The sequence below is a fragment of the Chaetodon auriga genome, chromosome 22 (assembly GCF_051107435.1).
Source record: "Chaetodon auriga isolate fChaAug3 chromosome 22, fChaAug3.hap1, whole genome shotgun sequence".
NCBI classification, from domain to species: Eukaryota; Metazoa; Chordata; class Actinopteri; order Chaetodontiformes; family Chaetodontidae; genus Chaetodon; species Chaetodon auriga.
The window spans coordinates 16967831-16985200 of record NC_135095.1 but is presented as its reverse complement, the minus strand read 5'-3'; the positions used below and the strand labels follow the sequence as shown (position 1 = coordinate 16985200).

At 47.4% G+C, this 17370-nt stretch overlaps 1 protein-coding gene across 41 annotated transcripts in view; it reads left to right on the top strand.

Annotated features, from left to right (window-relative positions):
* celf2 (cugbp, Elav-like family member 2) overlaps positions 1-17370 on the top strand; it is a 179177-nt gene that overhangs the window by 100999 nt on the left and 60808 nt on the right. For 28 of the 41 annotated variants that reach the window (XM_076722781.1, XM_076722784.1, XM_076722769.1 and 25 more), the window contains one exon: positions 8978-9174. In XM_076722781.1, coding sequence (XP_076578896.1) covers positions 8978-9174 — 197 coding nt within the window. Of the gene's footprint in view, positions 1-6956; positions 7392-8977; positions 9175-17370 lie in introns of those variants that run through there. The other 13 variants (XM_076722792.1, XM_076722763.1, XM_076722760.1 and 10 more) reach the window with 2 other exon arrangements.

Here is a 17370-nt window from a genome sequence, read left to right as displayed (position 1 = left end):
CCAGCTTTTCGATTTTTCCAACGAGAAAATCTCCTTATCCTCTCATTGTAAAAACCCAGTTTGTTGTCCACATTCATCCTCCCAGCGGATACAAAGCCATCGATTTGCGGTGACCGGATCAAATATAGACGTGCATTCATTTGTCAAAGGTGGCAGAAAAACACGTTATATTGTCCAGGTCCAGTTTAACCTCCAGTAACAGTGTGTTTGTAGACTAAATACACAGACCGGAGTGCGAGGTGTGTGAAAACAGGCTCATTTTCTGCTTTTATAAGTGTTGTCCTTTATATTTTGAGGTGACCATACGAGTACTTTTGTATGTTTTATCCTTTTAGCCCAAACATACATTTACATTACAGATAACCTTTTTGCAAACCATCCTGTTGGATGTTTTTCTCTGCTAGCAGCCATTGATTTCCATTGATTTTGTAATGTCCATCACAGCTTCCAGACCTCAATATGATGTCTTCAAGTTCAAAACTCGAAGAGACTCGGTTCACTGTCATATAGAGCTACAGCAGTAAATCACATTTGAGAGGCTGACGACTCAAAATTTGTCACTTGTTGCTCGTAACATAACGTATGATTGATCTTTGTTATCTGTTCCTGAAGGTGACAGTCGACTACTTAAGGCCTGTAACTAACTAACACTAATTGTCCTCATGATCAGTATTCTTCTGATTATTTTATTGTCACATAAGACAAAGAAAAGCACAAATAATCACAGGATGTTTCAGCTCTAGATCCTGAATTGTACAGTGAACATCAGCATGTGTTAGTGACTGATATTCACATCTTTCAGAAATGAATGGAAACCAATGGCTGCTCGGAAGGGGTCGATGAAACATCCAGCAGTCGAAAACATTCATTAAATTATCGGTGATTTGTAGTTGAGGAACGAGAACGTCCACAAACGGCGGTCTGATCCTGTAGCATGTTCTGGATTCTGAGCGTTCTTTGGGGTTTTTAAAGTGCAGATGAAGATGGCGTTCATGTGCAGGTCAGAGTTCAGCTCTGCCCTAAGTGGATCTCCTCCTCCGCCTGTGATGGTGGGAGAACGTGAAATGCTGCGCGTCGGGAGGAGGCGGCGCGATGACTAACGCTCGGTTTCTTTTCGCCACTGAAACCGATGACACCAGGGAGCAAAGTGAGGAGCAAGATTTGTGCTGCCTTTGAAAGGACCTCACTCACCAAAAAACCCTGTTTTAAATCAAGCTAAGAGAAACCTTCAGCTTGAATGGAGCTGCAATGGAGTTATTCAAATACCAATTTTCAATACAAGTGTCGAGTCCTTCTGAGTTCTCAGCTGTGATGCGTTCACTGTCATTCATATGTAAAACTCGTCAGTGAAAAACAGAGAGCAGATCTGTTTAAGGTGATTCTCACCTGATTATACCTGAATGCTGCCGTGTTTCCTGCTGCAACGAGTGCACGCTGACACTATTCACCGCGCAACTGCTCGGATTCGTCTTACAGTGAAAGCAAGTGATGAGAAGACGGAGGGGACAACACAAGCGAGCTGCTGATTATCTCTGAAAGGAATTAATACAGCAAAAACTGATTAAAGTCCAGACAGGACTCGGAGTCTGGATCATTTCACAGTCGGCTTATGGAGTTAGAAGCTTTTTCCATCTGTTTCAGCTTAAGTTAGTTGCTGAATTCATGTCAGTTAGCCACAGCTGATGTTTAATTGGCTGAAATCACACTTGTAAATGAATGGAAGTAAATGTGACGGTCAGTGAATGCCTCAGTAAGAAATGTAGCAGCCACAGAACTCAACTCTCAGCACGTCAGTCCACAGAGCGTTGTGCTTTAAACTTTGCTGTTAAAATGCTGATTTTTTGCATTTTTTAAAGTCTTTTTGTTTGTTTCTTCAGTCATTTTTAGCTTAAAAGTAAAATCTATTCATATAACATGAATGTGAAGGTTCATTCTTGACCTTGTGAACAGATATTTGTGGCGTTCTAAAGCTTCACTTCTGTGGTTTTACTGAGCTTTTTCAACCATATCCACACTGAGATGTGCACAAATATGACAGTCGTACACAAAAGAGCATATTTAGGTCCTTTTTTGATACTGGTCAGCATGAAAGGAGGAAGAATTTTCTGTCCTTTATCTCATTTTTTAAACAGCGTCTTACAAAAAGCAAAAAGCGGACGTTTCTCCTGCCAGTCAAGGTTTTACACTGTCCTTATTTGCAGTATATTTCAAGTGTATACATGTCAAGGCGGCTTCATTTGCCACAGATCTGAACGCTGCACTGACCGGCGGCTGCTGCATCTTAACGGGCGGCTTTTTTCCTGTGGAAACGGCGAAGGCTTCACTGCTTCATGCACACAGGAAACCTGAGACATGAGAAACGGGCAAAATGAGACCAATTCCACTTGTGTGTGTCATGCATCAGTGTGTTTCCTCCATGCTGCATGTATATATGTGTGTGTGTGTGTGTGTGTGTGTGTGTGTGTGTGTGTGTGTGTGTGTGTGTAGGTGTGTAGGTGTAGGTGTGTGTCTCCTCTCATTAGCGGGCGGCGGCGTGTGGTAGCTCGTTAGTGCAGAGCTAGCTGAGCGTCGGGGCACCGGTGCAGCTTCATTAGCTGCTGTGACATTTATCTGATCGTTTCCCCGCGTCGCGTGTGCCGCCACGTCTCCATGGCAACCGCGGACGCGCGCGCACACACACACGCACACACGCAACCGCTCGGCCTCGCACGGACCCGGCTCTGTCGGCCTGTCGCAGCCGTTCACAGACGCTCGCTCCATCAAAGCCACCCTCCCTCCTGCAGCGTGGAGATATTGATAATGAACATATGAAACGTGCTGTAGGAAGTGTGTACTGGTGGCTGTCGTCCCAGCGCGGCACCCAAGGTGGGCGGAATATTGCTTATTGTAAAGTTCAAGTGAATCACAGGCAATATCACACTCCCTCGTTTGGCTCGAACAGGGCCCCCGGGAGCCAGTTTACCTCGCTGTAACTCAGTTACAGGAAAAGTAAAAGCGTTCCAAATAAATCAGTCGATACAGTGCGCCACTCATTTAGTCTGAGTCACTAATCCGCCTCGCACCGCCGATGACAAAATCAGTTACAGAGCAGGATTCAGGGGGAAAAGCACGCCTCTTACGGCGTGTTGTGGCGAAGTTGCTAATCTTGTTTACAGTTTGATTCAGCAGCAGAAAATATTCAGGACTATGAAATGAATTGTGTGTTTCTAGACGTCTCCGCTTGTTGCTTCGGTGCGTGTGTGCGCTCAGGTGGTGTTGTTCAGGTGTGTTTCAGCCCCGACCGTCTGGTGCCTTCGATGTATTTATTGAAGTAAAATCTAGATATTTCGGTGTTATTCATGAAGAGTTTAACATCCAAAACCTGAGCAGGACTGTGTGGGTTTGGTTTGATCACATTTCTTCCACAGTGTCCAAACAACCCACCAACTGTGAGCTGATTCAAATGTTTCTGCATCCTGATTGGTGCTCGCCCACTTTAAACCACTGAGAAGAGCCCAGAACAAAAAGTTAAATATTGCGAATAAACCCAAAGTTTGGCAGAAAAGGCCGTGTTTGTCACTCATAGTTAGGACGGTTGCTCTGCTCAGTATCCAGTGTTGGCCAGGGTCTGAAATGAAACGCCTGAAAATGCTTGTAATGAGCAGTGAATCCCACTCTGCTGCAGCATCAGCCGTTCGTTTTTCCAGACTTAAAGGCACAAACAAGAGAAGACGATGGGTGTGTCTCACATCTAAGTGCTTGTCTTTCAGTGTTGTTTCCAACTAGTTTTGCTGGTGATCCTTAAATCCTTTTTCCAGGATTTCACACTCGTAAATCGTCTGATTTTCATGAGTTTCAGTGGCTGAAGAGGTGAAACTCTCCAGTTTTTCATGAGCAAGAAGCAGAAGTTTGAATAATTGACGTCATTTTAATGATCTTAGTTGCATCTTCCAGCCTCCGCGTTGGGAGCGATCATCAATATTTCCTCTGTAATTGATCATATTGAATCATCACTCAGCCCTTCGTGTTTGTGTCCAGCTGCGTCTTCCACATTTAGCGTATGTGTGAGAATTTGTCTTGTCATGTGAGGATATGCGACTGTCCAGCTGCGAGTGTGCGTGTGTTAACATGCCGGTACATGTGCGTGCGTCTAGGTATGTGTGTGTGTTTAGCTGACCTTGGTCTCCTCGCTCCCTCGGGGGGGGGGGGGGGGGGGGGGGGGCTGATGTTTCTCACTCTGCTTGTCAACAAGATTAGTTCCCCTGTGGGACCGTAACACACCCTGCAAACACGCTGCCAATGAGAAGAAGTGCGCGGCAGCTCGGCCCTTCCACAAACCCACTGAAGTGTGTGTGAGTGGTGTTTCGCGGCGTGTGTGTATGCTGCGATTGAGGGGTTAAGGGAGTCAGAGAGGATGTGTGTTTTAGAGCAGAAACAGAAGGGAAAAACAGCAGGGGGATCAACGCAGCCAGCCTGAACTGTAGCCAGTGTGTGTGTGCATGTGTGATATGTGTGTTTGCATGTGTGTGCGCGTGCCTGGTTTCTCGGAGAGCCCACGCTGAGCCCTGAGCTGTGCTTACTCCTGGACCCGGCTCATCTGCATCCGTCTCCCTCTCTTTTGTGCCCACTCTTACCTGCCTCGCTCGGCCTCCCCGTCTTTCTGCAGCACATTCCTACCCGGCTGCCTGTCGGAGTCCAGCTGTGAACAAGGCAAACAGAGAGGATAGCAGGCCGTTAATGCGTTCCAGGCAGTTCATCATCGTCACTGTTCACTCTTCATCTGTGTAGGCGGCCTTTATTTTCCATATTCCTTCTACCTGTAATAGTCACCATATGCGGCTGATTTTTATTGTTGCAGCTGTAAATGCACCAAAAGCTGCACTGATCAGTTTTTTATACAATCAATGAGTCACATAACTGCATGAACGTGAGAAGTGATGATCGTAGTGATGAACCCTCAAAGAATCATCACCAGACTCTGCAGCTCTCCTCGCCTCTGCTGTGCTTTTTACCGTCTTTCAGCTCGTTGTTTTGGTCTTCACCTCCCACAGCGTTGAGGTTTCAGTTGGTCTCTCTCATCAGTCTCATATCCAGGCAGTGTCAGACTTTTGTTCTGCTGTCCCCTAGTGGCCAAAAAACACAATTAATGCTGCTTTAAAGCTGCAGGAGGCAACAATGGTAAACCTTGTCTCACCCTGTGAATCCTCGTGGCCCGTAGGGGGCGCTCTCACCAGCCAAGACCTGGGTCCCTCTCACCGCGACTCCCCTGCATTGCCTCACAGCTCCAGGACGGAACGCCCCAGGCTTCACAGGCAGCTGCAACAGCAGCTAACAGCTGGATGAGTACACCAAACAAGCCACTGCCCCCTCTCAAAAGTGATTCCCCACTGCTTCTCATCACGCCTCCGTCAACGCACCAACAGGGCGTCAAACGTAATGAGTCCGACGCTCCACGTGGAGCCCGGATGTGTCCACACGTGTTTTGTTCTGTTCGTCGTTGTAGTCGCAGGATTTTCCAGCGTTGAATCAGGCTTTCTCTTTCACTCCCCCCGCCGCTGACGCAGATCTGAAGTGAAGGGTGGGTACAGGTCAGGCTATGAGAGACCAGGCTTTCACCATCTGAAGGGACGTGCGTTCGTAGAACAGCGGAAACGACTCTGAAATGACCTGTGATTGGCCAAAGTCTCCTGTCGCATACATATAACCAGGTTTCCTAGCAGCTTTTTTTGCATGTGCGTGCCAAAGATTTCAGACCAGGAAGCCGATGCATCCTCATTCCAGTCGTAGTTTAACCAAAATTCACACTAAACAGCCTCTTAAGGTTAACCAGCTTGCACAGATCTGCGTGGCCGTGTTTCTGGTGGGATGAACTGGGAAAGAGCTCCACAGAAGCATCTAAAATCACACCTTGTTCTTGTGCAGGTGAAACATCCAGGATACATCATGTAAATAAAAGGTAGCATATATATTACACCCTGTACGTGTCCCCAAGCCTCCCGTCCCTATGCTAAGCTAAGCTAACCGCATCCTGACAGACAAGAGATTGATGCAATATTGATCCCCTCATCTCACTGTGGGAAAGAAAGCCAATTAGTGTTTTTGCCAAGATGCTGAACAGTTCCTTTAGTACAGGGGAGGTCTGAGGAGCCGCGAATGTAAAATGAAGATGATGAATGAATAAATAAATTATCATCGTAAGGTTTTATGGTCAATATCGTGCAGCTGGAGTTTGAGCCTGCTGTCTAATGTGAGTGTGAGGTGAGGGAATAACAACCCTCGGCAGCTGCTTCAAAGGCCTATCCAGACACTTTTTTGCAGTCTGGCTGAACACACACGCTCGCACACACACGTTCGGTGCAGATCAGCCCTCAGTCACGGCCCTGTGCTGCAGGGAGACTGGAGTGATGGAAGCAATAGTTAAGCCATTAAGGCAAACAATTGGCTCAAATTGAGAGGGAGAGAGAGAAAAGAAGAGGAAGAAGAGGGAAAGAGGGAGGGAGATGGAGAGGCCATGGCAAGAGTGGATCCACTCAACGACTTAATCTGAGCCCCAGGACACTCTCCTGCTGAGCTCCACACACTCGCGCAAACATCTACACACACGCACGCTAAACCTCTGTCTGCTTGCAATAACACCTTGTCAGTCTTGGCCACAGGGGCGACGGAGGAGGCGCTCATTCCTTTGTAGCGAGGAGAGTCACCTCCTTCCAACCACCTCAGGAGGAGAGCGAGCACGCAATCTACACAAGACAGTTCTGTAAGCGCTCGTACGCCTTATGGCTGCAAGTGTGAAGCTATTCATTGTCTTAGCGGGAGGAGTGAATGGCGGAGGGAGCACAGGGCGGACAGTGTCCCGGAGAGGGGAGGCGCTCCTCTGACACCGGCCATTGTATCGTCCCCCCCGTGGACTCGTTCGGTCCCCGCAGGCCTCACATAAACAGCCAACAATGAGGGATTGTCTCCAGCCATTCTTTCTCTTTCTGCCCTTTTGCCTTCTCACACACACATCAGCTGCGTGTGTGTGTGTGTGTGTGTGTCGGAGGGCGAAGGGATGCTTCAGTCTGAACCCAGCGACCGCCGAGACTCGTCCGATGCCGCCGTTTAATGCCTAAACATCGGCCAGTGATAGGGGCAGTAACTCCTCGCCGCCGCCGCCGCCCTTCCCTCCCTTCCTCCCCCCATCAGCAGCCACCCTTGGGGGCTCCCTCGGCGCCAAGGCCCCCGCGATTTATCGGACAGCTTAGCGAGGAGCGGTTGCTGCCCCGAGGACTGTTAGCACCGGTTTGGCTCGTTGACTCCTTCTCCGGCTCTGGCGTTTTATTTGACATGTCCTTTAGGTCCTTTAAAGAATTGGGCGTTTCTGCTGAGCGCCTCGGCTCTTTCTGCAAAAGATGGATGGCCCGCGTTCAAAGGTCTGGATGTTTTTTCCCTCCCTCGCAGTCTTTCTCCATATCTCTCTCCCCCCCTTCCCTCGCTCTCTTCCTCCCTTGCTGAGCTTTATAGGGTGGTATTAGTGTTGTCAGCTAACCAAGCTCGGGATTTGGCTTTGTTTTGTTTTTGCCTCTTAAGATAATGCTCTTTCTCTCTCCTGCCGGGAATAACAAAAGGGAAAGTAGAGCAATAAAACAGCACAGCCATTGACTTTGGTTTCATTAAATTGGTTTTCAGCCATCTTAAATAGACCACAGGCCTTGATGGCGGCGACGTGCGTGTGTTTGTGTGTTTAGAGCCATTTGCGTATGATTGTCCTCAGAAACAGCCACACTTTGCCTCGTGCGTGCTCGGCTGTTCTCCTCTCCGTAGGGCCTCGCCATTGAAAGCCTTTTCTCGCCTTTATTTGTCAAAAAAAAACAAAAAAAAAAAAAGAGAGACGCCGTAGCTCGAGTTAGCATTCCAAACACGTGGACAGAAGAGTGTGTTCTGTGAAGATAAGTGTTGTAGCTCCGCGGTGGAAGGGGTGAAAGCACTTCACCTCCGTTTCATATGCATTCCAGATGTGGAAATATAACCAGACCAATCGGCGTGTAAGCATCTGTGTCCCGCTAGAGGGCCTGGAGGTTTCACCGTGCTGGTTCTGCAGCCTAATCCCTCGCATTCACACGCTGCTTATCCGGCACTCATTCATGCATGCAGACATGCACAAACATTCACACGTGCAGCGCGGTGGAGGTGGACGGCGGGCCGGCGCGTCTCCGCGGTTCGTACCGCGGCAGATCTCATGTCACAACAGCCAGAGACGCCGCAGAGGCGTGCAGATGTGCTTTATGTGCTGCTTTTGTTGTCCTGTGAAAAAGCTCTGATATCAAACATCCACATTCAGGCTCAGCGCGATACGTCAGCCCGCCGACGCGTCGGGTCAGCGTATGTAAAAATGGCAGCTTCCTGTGTGAAAGCTGGACTGAGAGCCGCCTCGCTCGGCGGTGAAGAGCTGCCGACGCGTCCGGGAGAGTTTTTCTAGAGTCTCTGCGTCCCTTTGATGGTCTGAAGGCTGTTTCAGAGGCCGCTGTGTTGAAAATGAAAGTCTGGGAGAGTTTTTGTGCTTTTTTTGAACCGTATCAGTTTTACAGGTCCCGACTTGAAGGAATGTTTTTTCTGATTTGGTTAAAATTTGCTGTAATTGACTGTAACTGTGTGTCACAAGAAGACTTCTGTGTTTTCATGTTTCTGTCCGTCTTGTGAATATTGCTTTCTGTTATTTTGGCAGAGGTGGTGACCTGTTTTTTTTTTTTTGTTTTTTTTTTCATTTCCTGCACTCTAATTATGACTTTCCAGTGAAAACCACGTTATCTCCAATTTTGGTGATTTGAGAAAGAGCTTTCAGTCACTTTAGGATCTGTTGGAAAATTCACCTGCGCTAAGATGAAAAATGTCAAACTCTGCTTCTCTTCTGCAAAGTTTAGATTGTTGAGGTGTTTGATTTTTGTTGGACGCTGGCGCTCTGAGTCTGAAGCTATCAGCGTCTTTCGAAGCTCTTAACGTTCCTCCGTCTCGCCCGCAGTAACGGCACGGCCGGGAAGATGAACGGGGCGCTGGAGCATTCGGACCAGCCCGACCCGGACGCCATCAAGATGTTCGTGGGCCAGATCCCGCGCTCCTGGTCGGAGAAGGAGCTGAAGGAGCTGTTTGAGCCGTACGGAGCCGTTTACCAGATCAACATACTGCGAGACCGCAGCCAGAACCCTCCACAGAGCAAAGGTACGGACCACACAGGAAGTGACGGCTGTTTTCCTCTTCCTGTCCTTCCCTCCTTTCCTTTACTTCCTTCTTTCCATCCCAATTTTCTGTCTTTTTTCCTTTCTCTGTTTCCTCTGTATTCATTCCTTCCTTTTTGCCTCCATTTTTCTTTCTCCTCTTCGTTCTATGGTTCTTTTCGTACTTCATCCCACTTTTATTAATTCCCTCTTTCCTTCTTCCTTTTCCTCTCTGCCCCTATTCCTTTTTTTCAATTGGTTGCTTCCTTCTCTACTTATTTTTCTCCCTTTTTTCTGTGAAAATCTTTGTTGTTGTGACCGTAGCTTCAATAAGGATTTGAGTGGAAACAGACACACATGTGCAAACATATGAGTGTGTGTATGTTTAGTGCACTTCTATGAACCCGGACACACACACAGAAACACAGTCTGTATGGACACACACACCCGTCAGTGGGTGTCCCACGTACTTAATGGCAGAATAAATGATATATGTGCAAAATTACACGAGCAAACACACATTTCGTGCACCACTGGAAGACAAAGACTCTCCCAGCCAGACTTACGCAGTCAATTGTGCGAAGCCGCATGATTTGCAGCTATTTTCTCCCATTCCTTTTCTTTTTCCTTTGATGAATTTGTCAAGTGTGAGAGCAAACAATAGAGACAGCAGCAACGAACGGGCAGACAATAGCGCTGCCATATTAACAGGCTTCAGCCGGAGTGGGGGCTGATGACACTCCTGATGAGACATGGAGAGTGGGAGGAAAGTAAAGAGAGAGAGGAGGACATCGGGAGGGGAGACCGAGAAGTTTCACACGGAACAAAACATGAATCAGCGGTTGATCTTCGTCACGCGTGTCTGGAAACACCTGCTGATGCTTTAATGTGGCACTGAAACACACATGCTGAAGCTTTACGTCCCGCTCTGTCAGAGACGTTCGGACGATGGTCGATTACTGCCTGGATTACGAGCTTGTTTTCCCGTCCAGGAAGTGTGACGGACTCATGCTGCACATGCGTCATAAGGAGGGGGTCTGGATGAAGGGTTGGCCCTGCAGCGCTCAGGACTCTGACACCGTAGACCGGGCTTCGTTTTACTTTGTTTGGATTGAGGTTTTGGTTAAACACTCACAAATGATTCCATTGCATTCCATCAGTCAAATCAATGGTGACGCTTTCGGAATTTAAACAAGGCCGCCATCTTTCCACAACCTCAACCAAGTTTCCTGAGAATGACAAAGAGTTGCCTGGAAAAAGAAAACATCATGAACTGAAAATACAGTGAGGATGTTGTTGTTGTTGGGATCAGGATGAAGCACCAGGGATGCAAAAAGTGACTGCACGTCAGCTGGTTTGCACTGATTTTAAAGAATTTGCACAATGATCTTTTAGTTTAAAGACCTTTATTACTTATACAGTTCGTAATGTTCTTGCATGAGATTGCAGGTTTGCTCATGTGTGCTGGAGCAGCCATGTTTGGTCCACTGGGAGCTTGTAGAGCAATGCACACATGGTGGACGGTCAGTAAGCGCCCATTTATTTCCTTTTTACCAGAAAAGATGAGCATAAAAGCTTCCTGCAGACCGTCGCAGAGGCAGATGTCACACTTTCTAAATCCTGACGTGCTGCTGAGATCATGTTTTAGATCAGGTTTAGTTTTGGGAGGCTAAAAGGTGCAGCGTCCTCCACCTTTCTGCACCCACAGACTCCATCTCAGTCTGTTTCTACTTTCTCCCTCTCTGGCCTCCTCTCGCTCTGAGTCATATGAGCTTATGAAAGCCTGCAGACAGCGTTCTGCCAAGACCCAAATCAACTCATTTTGCACACCAACACACTTGTCATGCGCTTTGTGTTGGTGTGTTCTTAGCCTTGAGATGACTCCTTCTCCCCCCACCAGACTCCTCTCTCTCCTCTTTCCCTCTCTGCCGCCGCTGCCGAGGAGGAAAAAAAAGGGCCAGAGTTCCTCCTCCCGTCCTTCAGCTCCCTCAAATCTCCTGCTTCATCTTCACTACCCTTGAAATGAGTTGTTTTTATGGTTGATGAGTCAAGAGTATCACTCACCGGCACTTTTAAATGAGATAAAATAAAAAAAACACCAACCTGGCCTTTTATGTTTCTTCTCTGAATGACAACCTCTGTCTGTTTGTGCCTCATTTTTCGGTCTCTCCTTCTGTTCTGCAAGGTGGAGTGTTTTAAGAGGAAATGTAGCGTTTGATTGGGCTCTTACTGGCCTTGTTATTCGCAGGCTTTGAGCACTGTTGTTGTTTTCTCGTAGTTAAGCAAGCCGCCCGGCCTCATCTGCACCCGCTCAACTCGGAGGAGCTGCAATGGCCCTCTCGCCGGCTTCGCTGCTGCACCGGAGCCGACGGTAATTTCACCGGTGTCAGGGAAACCGTGGCCCCTCTCTTCCCTCGGTGTGTTTATGTTAAATTAGCGACGGTGTTGTTTGAAAAAGATCTCAGCCATTTGGGGCAAATGAGTCCACTCCAATGCCCCAGTGGCGACCCAAAGGCACTTTCTCCTTTTTCGTGAAATAGCAGTTTGGATTTAAATGAGTTTGTTAGTCCCCCTGAGACGCAGGAAAAGTTCCAGGGCTGCAGCTCCGAGCCTTCACAACTTCAACAACTTCTCCGGTTCCTGCTTTCAGTTTTGTTTGGATCCTCATTAGCTGACGCTTCAGCAACTGCAAGTCCAAAAAGGAACGTTAGCAGCAAAAAGACGAAAACATCGCAAATGTTAATTGACAGCAGACGTTTGTCAAGTGAAAGATAAATTCTAAATGAAATGTTCAGCTCATGCATTTATGGAGGATGTAAGGACCTGAAACACTGAGCTTTGTTAAATTCAGATTCGTTAGTGCAGATTTTCTTTACATGAGTGGAATTAAATGCAGTTTCTCTTAATTTCACGTCATGTCAAATCTTCAGGGAACCAAGTTTCAGCTAAATGTCCCTTAAAGCTCCTTGATTTCAGTTTGTCCGAGGCGAAAATAAACATGGTGGAATTTTGTTTGTCAATCAAAAAACATGTCCACAAACAGCAGAATCTAGTTTTTAATCCAGTTTTCTGCAGCCAGAAATCAGAATCTGACGTGAAACCACACAGAAACTACGTTGAGCCGTTGAGCTGCTTGTCTGTGCTAACATCAAGTTTTTCATTCACGTCGTTTGTCGTACAGTCTGACGATGGTGCAGCCATAGACAGTATAGACAGTGGACGGAGCTTCCTGGCTCCAAGATGGCGACGGGCATGACGCCAAACCCAAGGCTTCAGAACAGTCCACACAGTCAAACGGTGACGTCACACTGGGTTCACGTCATTACGGTCAAGCCTTGTTCAGGCTCTTCTCTCACAGTGTGACCTGAAATCAAGCCAAAGTCTGAATCCAGCCTCGAGTCCTCATTTTTCCGACTTAGGTCTGACTTGAGTCCAGGTTTCGAGCCTGTGTTGCTCATCTTTACCTCAGCTGTTAGTCAGTTCTGACGGCATCTGAACAAATCTGTTTTCTTTTCGTTTGGTTCCACCAGCGCGTCCGGTTTGTTGTAAAATGTTGTTTTAAGATGGCAGTCAGACGTTGCAGTGGGCCCGCTATGAATAAATTAATGATTAATTACAGGACGTGGAAGATAAAACCCCGGACTTAATGCTCGCTCAGAGCCATGGCTGGAACACAGTTCTGCACGTCAAACCAAAAAGTGGATATCTGTGGATCAGCGTAATCCCCTGTTTTATTATTGCCATCATGTGCCGTCACATGACGGTCCTGAGTGCTGTTCGAGAGGCTTCTTCAGCCTGACGAGAACAAAATTCCTCGAGCAAACACGAGTCATTTTCAGAACATTTTTGGAATGAGAGACTATCATCATTCCACATTTATCAGCCTCCAAAAATCCATATTGCAAATACTCTAATTGATCTTTTTAAGCCTGTTTAGGTGAGTTAGAAGCCAAAGCTTGGTTCTTTTAATAAGTTACCAGATTGGTTCTTTTGGGGCCTAAAGCATAAAATTGTGTCGCTTTCCTGCGTCACGCAGAATCCATTTTGCAGTTTGACCCAGGTGTATGCATTTAGGCTGTGTGTTTGTGTGCGCTTCAGTCTGACTAGGACAGTCTGGGGAATATCGTGGCACTACTGTTGGTTTAATGTGTTTGGAGTTAATAACCAGATGAGTGGATGGGCGGGGGGGGGGCTGGGGGGGGCAGTGAGAAATGGAGCAATTTGGCATTTTGTGCTGAAAGAGAGATAGAGATGGAGGGAGAGATAAAGAGAGAATGAGACAAAGAGAGCCAGAGGGGTAAACAGAAAATGGTCCTTTTGCTAAAACACAACCTTAAGCGCCATGACGGGTTTGTTGCAGTGTGTGTGTGTGTGAGTGTGTGTGTGTGTGTGTGTGTCTGTGTGTGTGTGTCTGTGTTTTGGCAGGGGACACACGATGTCATTTATCTTAATGATACAGCCTGCCCACATGAGCTGCTGAGACACACACACTTAAACTCACAGACACACATGCACTGAGTAAGTTGGATGTCTTCATTAGCAGAGTGTATCATACACAAGAGTCCCCGCGCACAACATGGCCCGGAAATCATTCAGAATGTGACAAAATAACACCATAAATCACACGAGAAACGGACTGGGTGTAATTTGGTCTGAATGGGAAGGAGTGATTAAATGCACGGAGGGTTTTTAAAAGGCCGAGACGTGAGATTACCGTCTGATGGAGCGATGCCGTCCGTCCAACCAGCACACGGCACGAAGGCGAAACCGGAGCCGAGCGGTTCTTCGTCTTTATATTGAAATCATGATTTGAAGGTTTAAGCTGTTGCCGCCAGCTGCACTCAGATGTAGTGTGTTCATTTTGATTCTGCTCAGCTCGTTGGCTGATGTTTGGTTCAGATGCTCTCTGCATGAAGGTGTTTGACGATGAAAGGATGAGCAAATATTGAGCAGTTTTGTTCAACAAAGGTCAGTCGCTCTGAAAATACACATTGTCCCTTAATATCTTAGTGTTTTGATGTGCAAACGCTTGATTTTCAGTGTGCACGCTTGAAAAATAGATGAATTGGGCAGTCCACACATCACCTCCTCTTACCGTTCATCTGGTCCCACAGCGGAGAAACAGCAGAATAAATGTGTGAAAGAAAGCGACTGAAGGCCAGCAGACGAATATCAGCTCAAAAAAGAAAAGTCTCGCAAGATTCATTCACTACAAACATAACAAGGCTGCAGTTTGCAAGTGCAACCCACGTTTAACCGCCCGTTTACCGCCGGTACCCTGCAGGAAGCAGCTGAAACGAGTGGCACCTGTAGCCGACTGTTCTCCACTCTGTATGCTTTGGATTTTGAGAGCCAGTCAGGAGTGATGTGTCGTTTTGCTGTTCAGTGAAGTCTTTTTCCTCATGAACAATTTAGCCCATCCATTCCAATCAGTCTCACACAGGTGCTGTAGCTAGCAGGTAGCAGGTTGAATGTGCAGCTGCAGCCGTTAGCTTAGCACAAAGAAGACCGGCACCTGTAAAGCAAGGCTGTTCTCCCGAGGAAAATGATGGAAATCATGGACAGAACGAGGGGTCAGATCAGACAGTGCGCTTCAAACTCTCCACCTGAAAGTGAATTAACACATTTTTAAACCGTCCAATTATTAGTGAAGCATTGAAGTGTTGTCATAAACATAACCAACCAAATATGAAGCCGTTCCCAGTAAATATAATGTCACTTTTGAATGCTACGATTATATTCCTTGAGTCCTGCTGAGTACCTTTAATGTAAACGCTGATAGACATGAGAAGACTTGCCAAGTTTCCTTTGAAGTTGTCTGATGAGTTGAGCCCATGGGAGGACTGAAACAACAAAGATTATTGCATCTGTTCTTATCATGTACAGACGAGACGAATTTGTGATTAATCTAAAAGAAAATAATTGCAATATTGGTTGGAAGAATCACAGTCAGATATTCTCTTCGCCCTCGGTGAAACCAATAATCTATGACACATTCCATTTTCTGCTCTCTGTGGCTGATTACTGCAGCACAAAAGTGATTCAACCTACAGCCAAGACGAAGACAAAAGGGCCACCTGTAGAAAAATCAAACCTTCGAATCTGAGAGACGAGGCGACACGCCGCCACCCACACGGCTTGATTGACAGCTGATCTCTGGGGAAGAGCCACGAGTGTTTAGCGCCAAAGATGTCGCAGCAGTTCGTCGTTCGAGCCGCCTTGAAAACAAAAAGTACAATCAATACTGCCCCCCGAGAGCTGATTTTACTTCTTCATGAGTGTTTGACCTGGATGCCTGAAATAGATGTTCATCACCCGTCGTCTTATAGCGGAAAAAAACTAAAAATCCACTGAAGATTTAGATATGATTTGAAGCCGGGAGATAAACACATGCAGGCAGATTACAGCGTCTGATTTTCGATCACCGCTCGGATGAAAATCTCCCGGTCTGGGCTGCTCTGATGCCGCATCAGGGGACCAGCGCCCGGCCAATGGCAGGCGTCGGCCTCTGAAACCGCCATCCAACTGCATCCTCCCGCTCAGCTGTGGCAATGCAGAGCGAACGTTTTTGCCGTCCAAGACAATTATCTGCTCTAATGGATTCAGTTGAGACGGGGCCGACCTGAGACGGAGAGCTGATTTATTTCATTCTTTCCTAAAGCAGAGCGGCCAATTATATCGCCTTAACTAGACGTTAGATTTTTTAGCCGGCTACCGAGGCCCAATTAGAGAGCAGCTGCAGGTGGATTTTAATGGGAGCTGCTGTGTGGATTCTCAGCTCGTCTCTGTCTTTTCTCCTCTTTATGTTTAGACTTTTGCATGCCTCAGCGACACACACAGTTGCTCGGTTAGAAGTTGCAGAGCTGGAATTCTCTCCCTCTCTCTGAGCATCGCGGGGTCGGCCAGAAAGCGGCTTTGATTTCCGGAAAGTGCTCTTGTTGTCTTTGCAGTGAGGGAGGGAGGATTTGGACGGGAGCTGAGGGGGGGTGACATTGGTGCTTTTCCACCAAAGTAACCAGTGGATTGTATAGATTTGTGGAGTGCCGCGAGCTGGACCAGTTCCTACGTTGACAGGATTAGAACATCAGCCAAATGCCCGTCAGAAATGCGGCATTGTTTGAAGCCATCCACTCATCCTCTCCCTATTTTTCCATCTGACAATCTGTTCTTTATTGCGCTGTCAAATCCAGAACGTGTTCTCTGTCATCCCTGCTGTCACTCAGCGGCTCTTTGACACACATAAATTATACACATTAAGGGGCATTTTTGCGGCGGCGCAGGCAGAAAGAGGGAGCAGTTCGAGGGGGAGGAAAAGCCGAGGAGCGGGGAGTGTGTGTCCCGTGCCACCCAGAGGCCTGAGCGAGCTGTAATTGCAGTAGAGTGTGGTTAATGTGGGTCAGCGGTTGAGTGGAACCCCAGGGGTCAAAAGGAAGTGATGGAGGGAGAAAGAGGGACTCACAGTGAAAGCTGCCGCCAGCCTCGGGTGGAAGGGCTCAGGGTGAAGCTCTCTGATACACCCCCCCCCACCCGAATCTTTTTTCCCCTTTTAATAAACCATGCCACCATTCTGCTGGACTGCGGGGCATCACTCCTTTCACTCTCCTCCACCTCCACCTGCCTTTCCCCCACCCCCCCTTCCTGTGCTGATTCAACCCCAGACATTTGAGCGCTGAATAGAGCAGCAGCAGCTCCCAACCCGGAGGTTTGGACCCACAGGATGAATCTGGAAAAATATGACATAAAGCATAATCTTACCTCCACAGACCTCAAATAAATCAATTTACCGCTCAACATTGAAGAAGCAACCTCTGATGAAGGGCAGCACATGCAGCGTATGTTCCTTTATTTTTAGGGATCACAGGCCACAAATGTTGAGAACCTTTGAAACAGTTTGGACTTGATTTAGTATGAAAGTAACATTCAGCGTGGGCATTCATGAGGAAAAAACCTGGAGAACAAAGGTTAAAAAGGTAAAGAGCTGTCGTGATATCAGCCGCACAAGCAGATCCAGTTAAAATTTGGACAAACTTTCCCTCCAACGACCAGAGCACCCTCATGATTCTTTGAAACAGGACTCGTGGATGTCGAGAGAATCAGTTTCTGGCTTATCGCAGTGCCCACAGACTGCTAATGGTCCAGGATTTCTCACAGATAATTTACTGGTTTATTTTCCCGCTGGTGTTGCAGCCATGCCCACTCA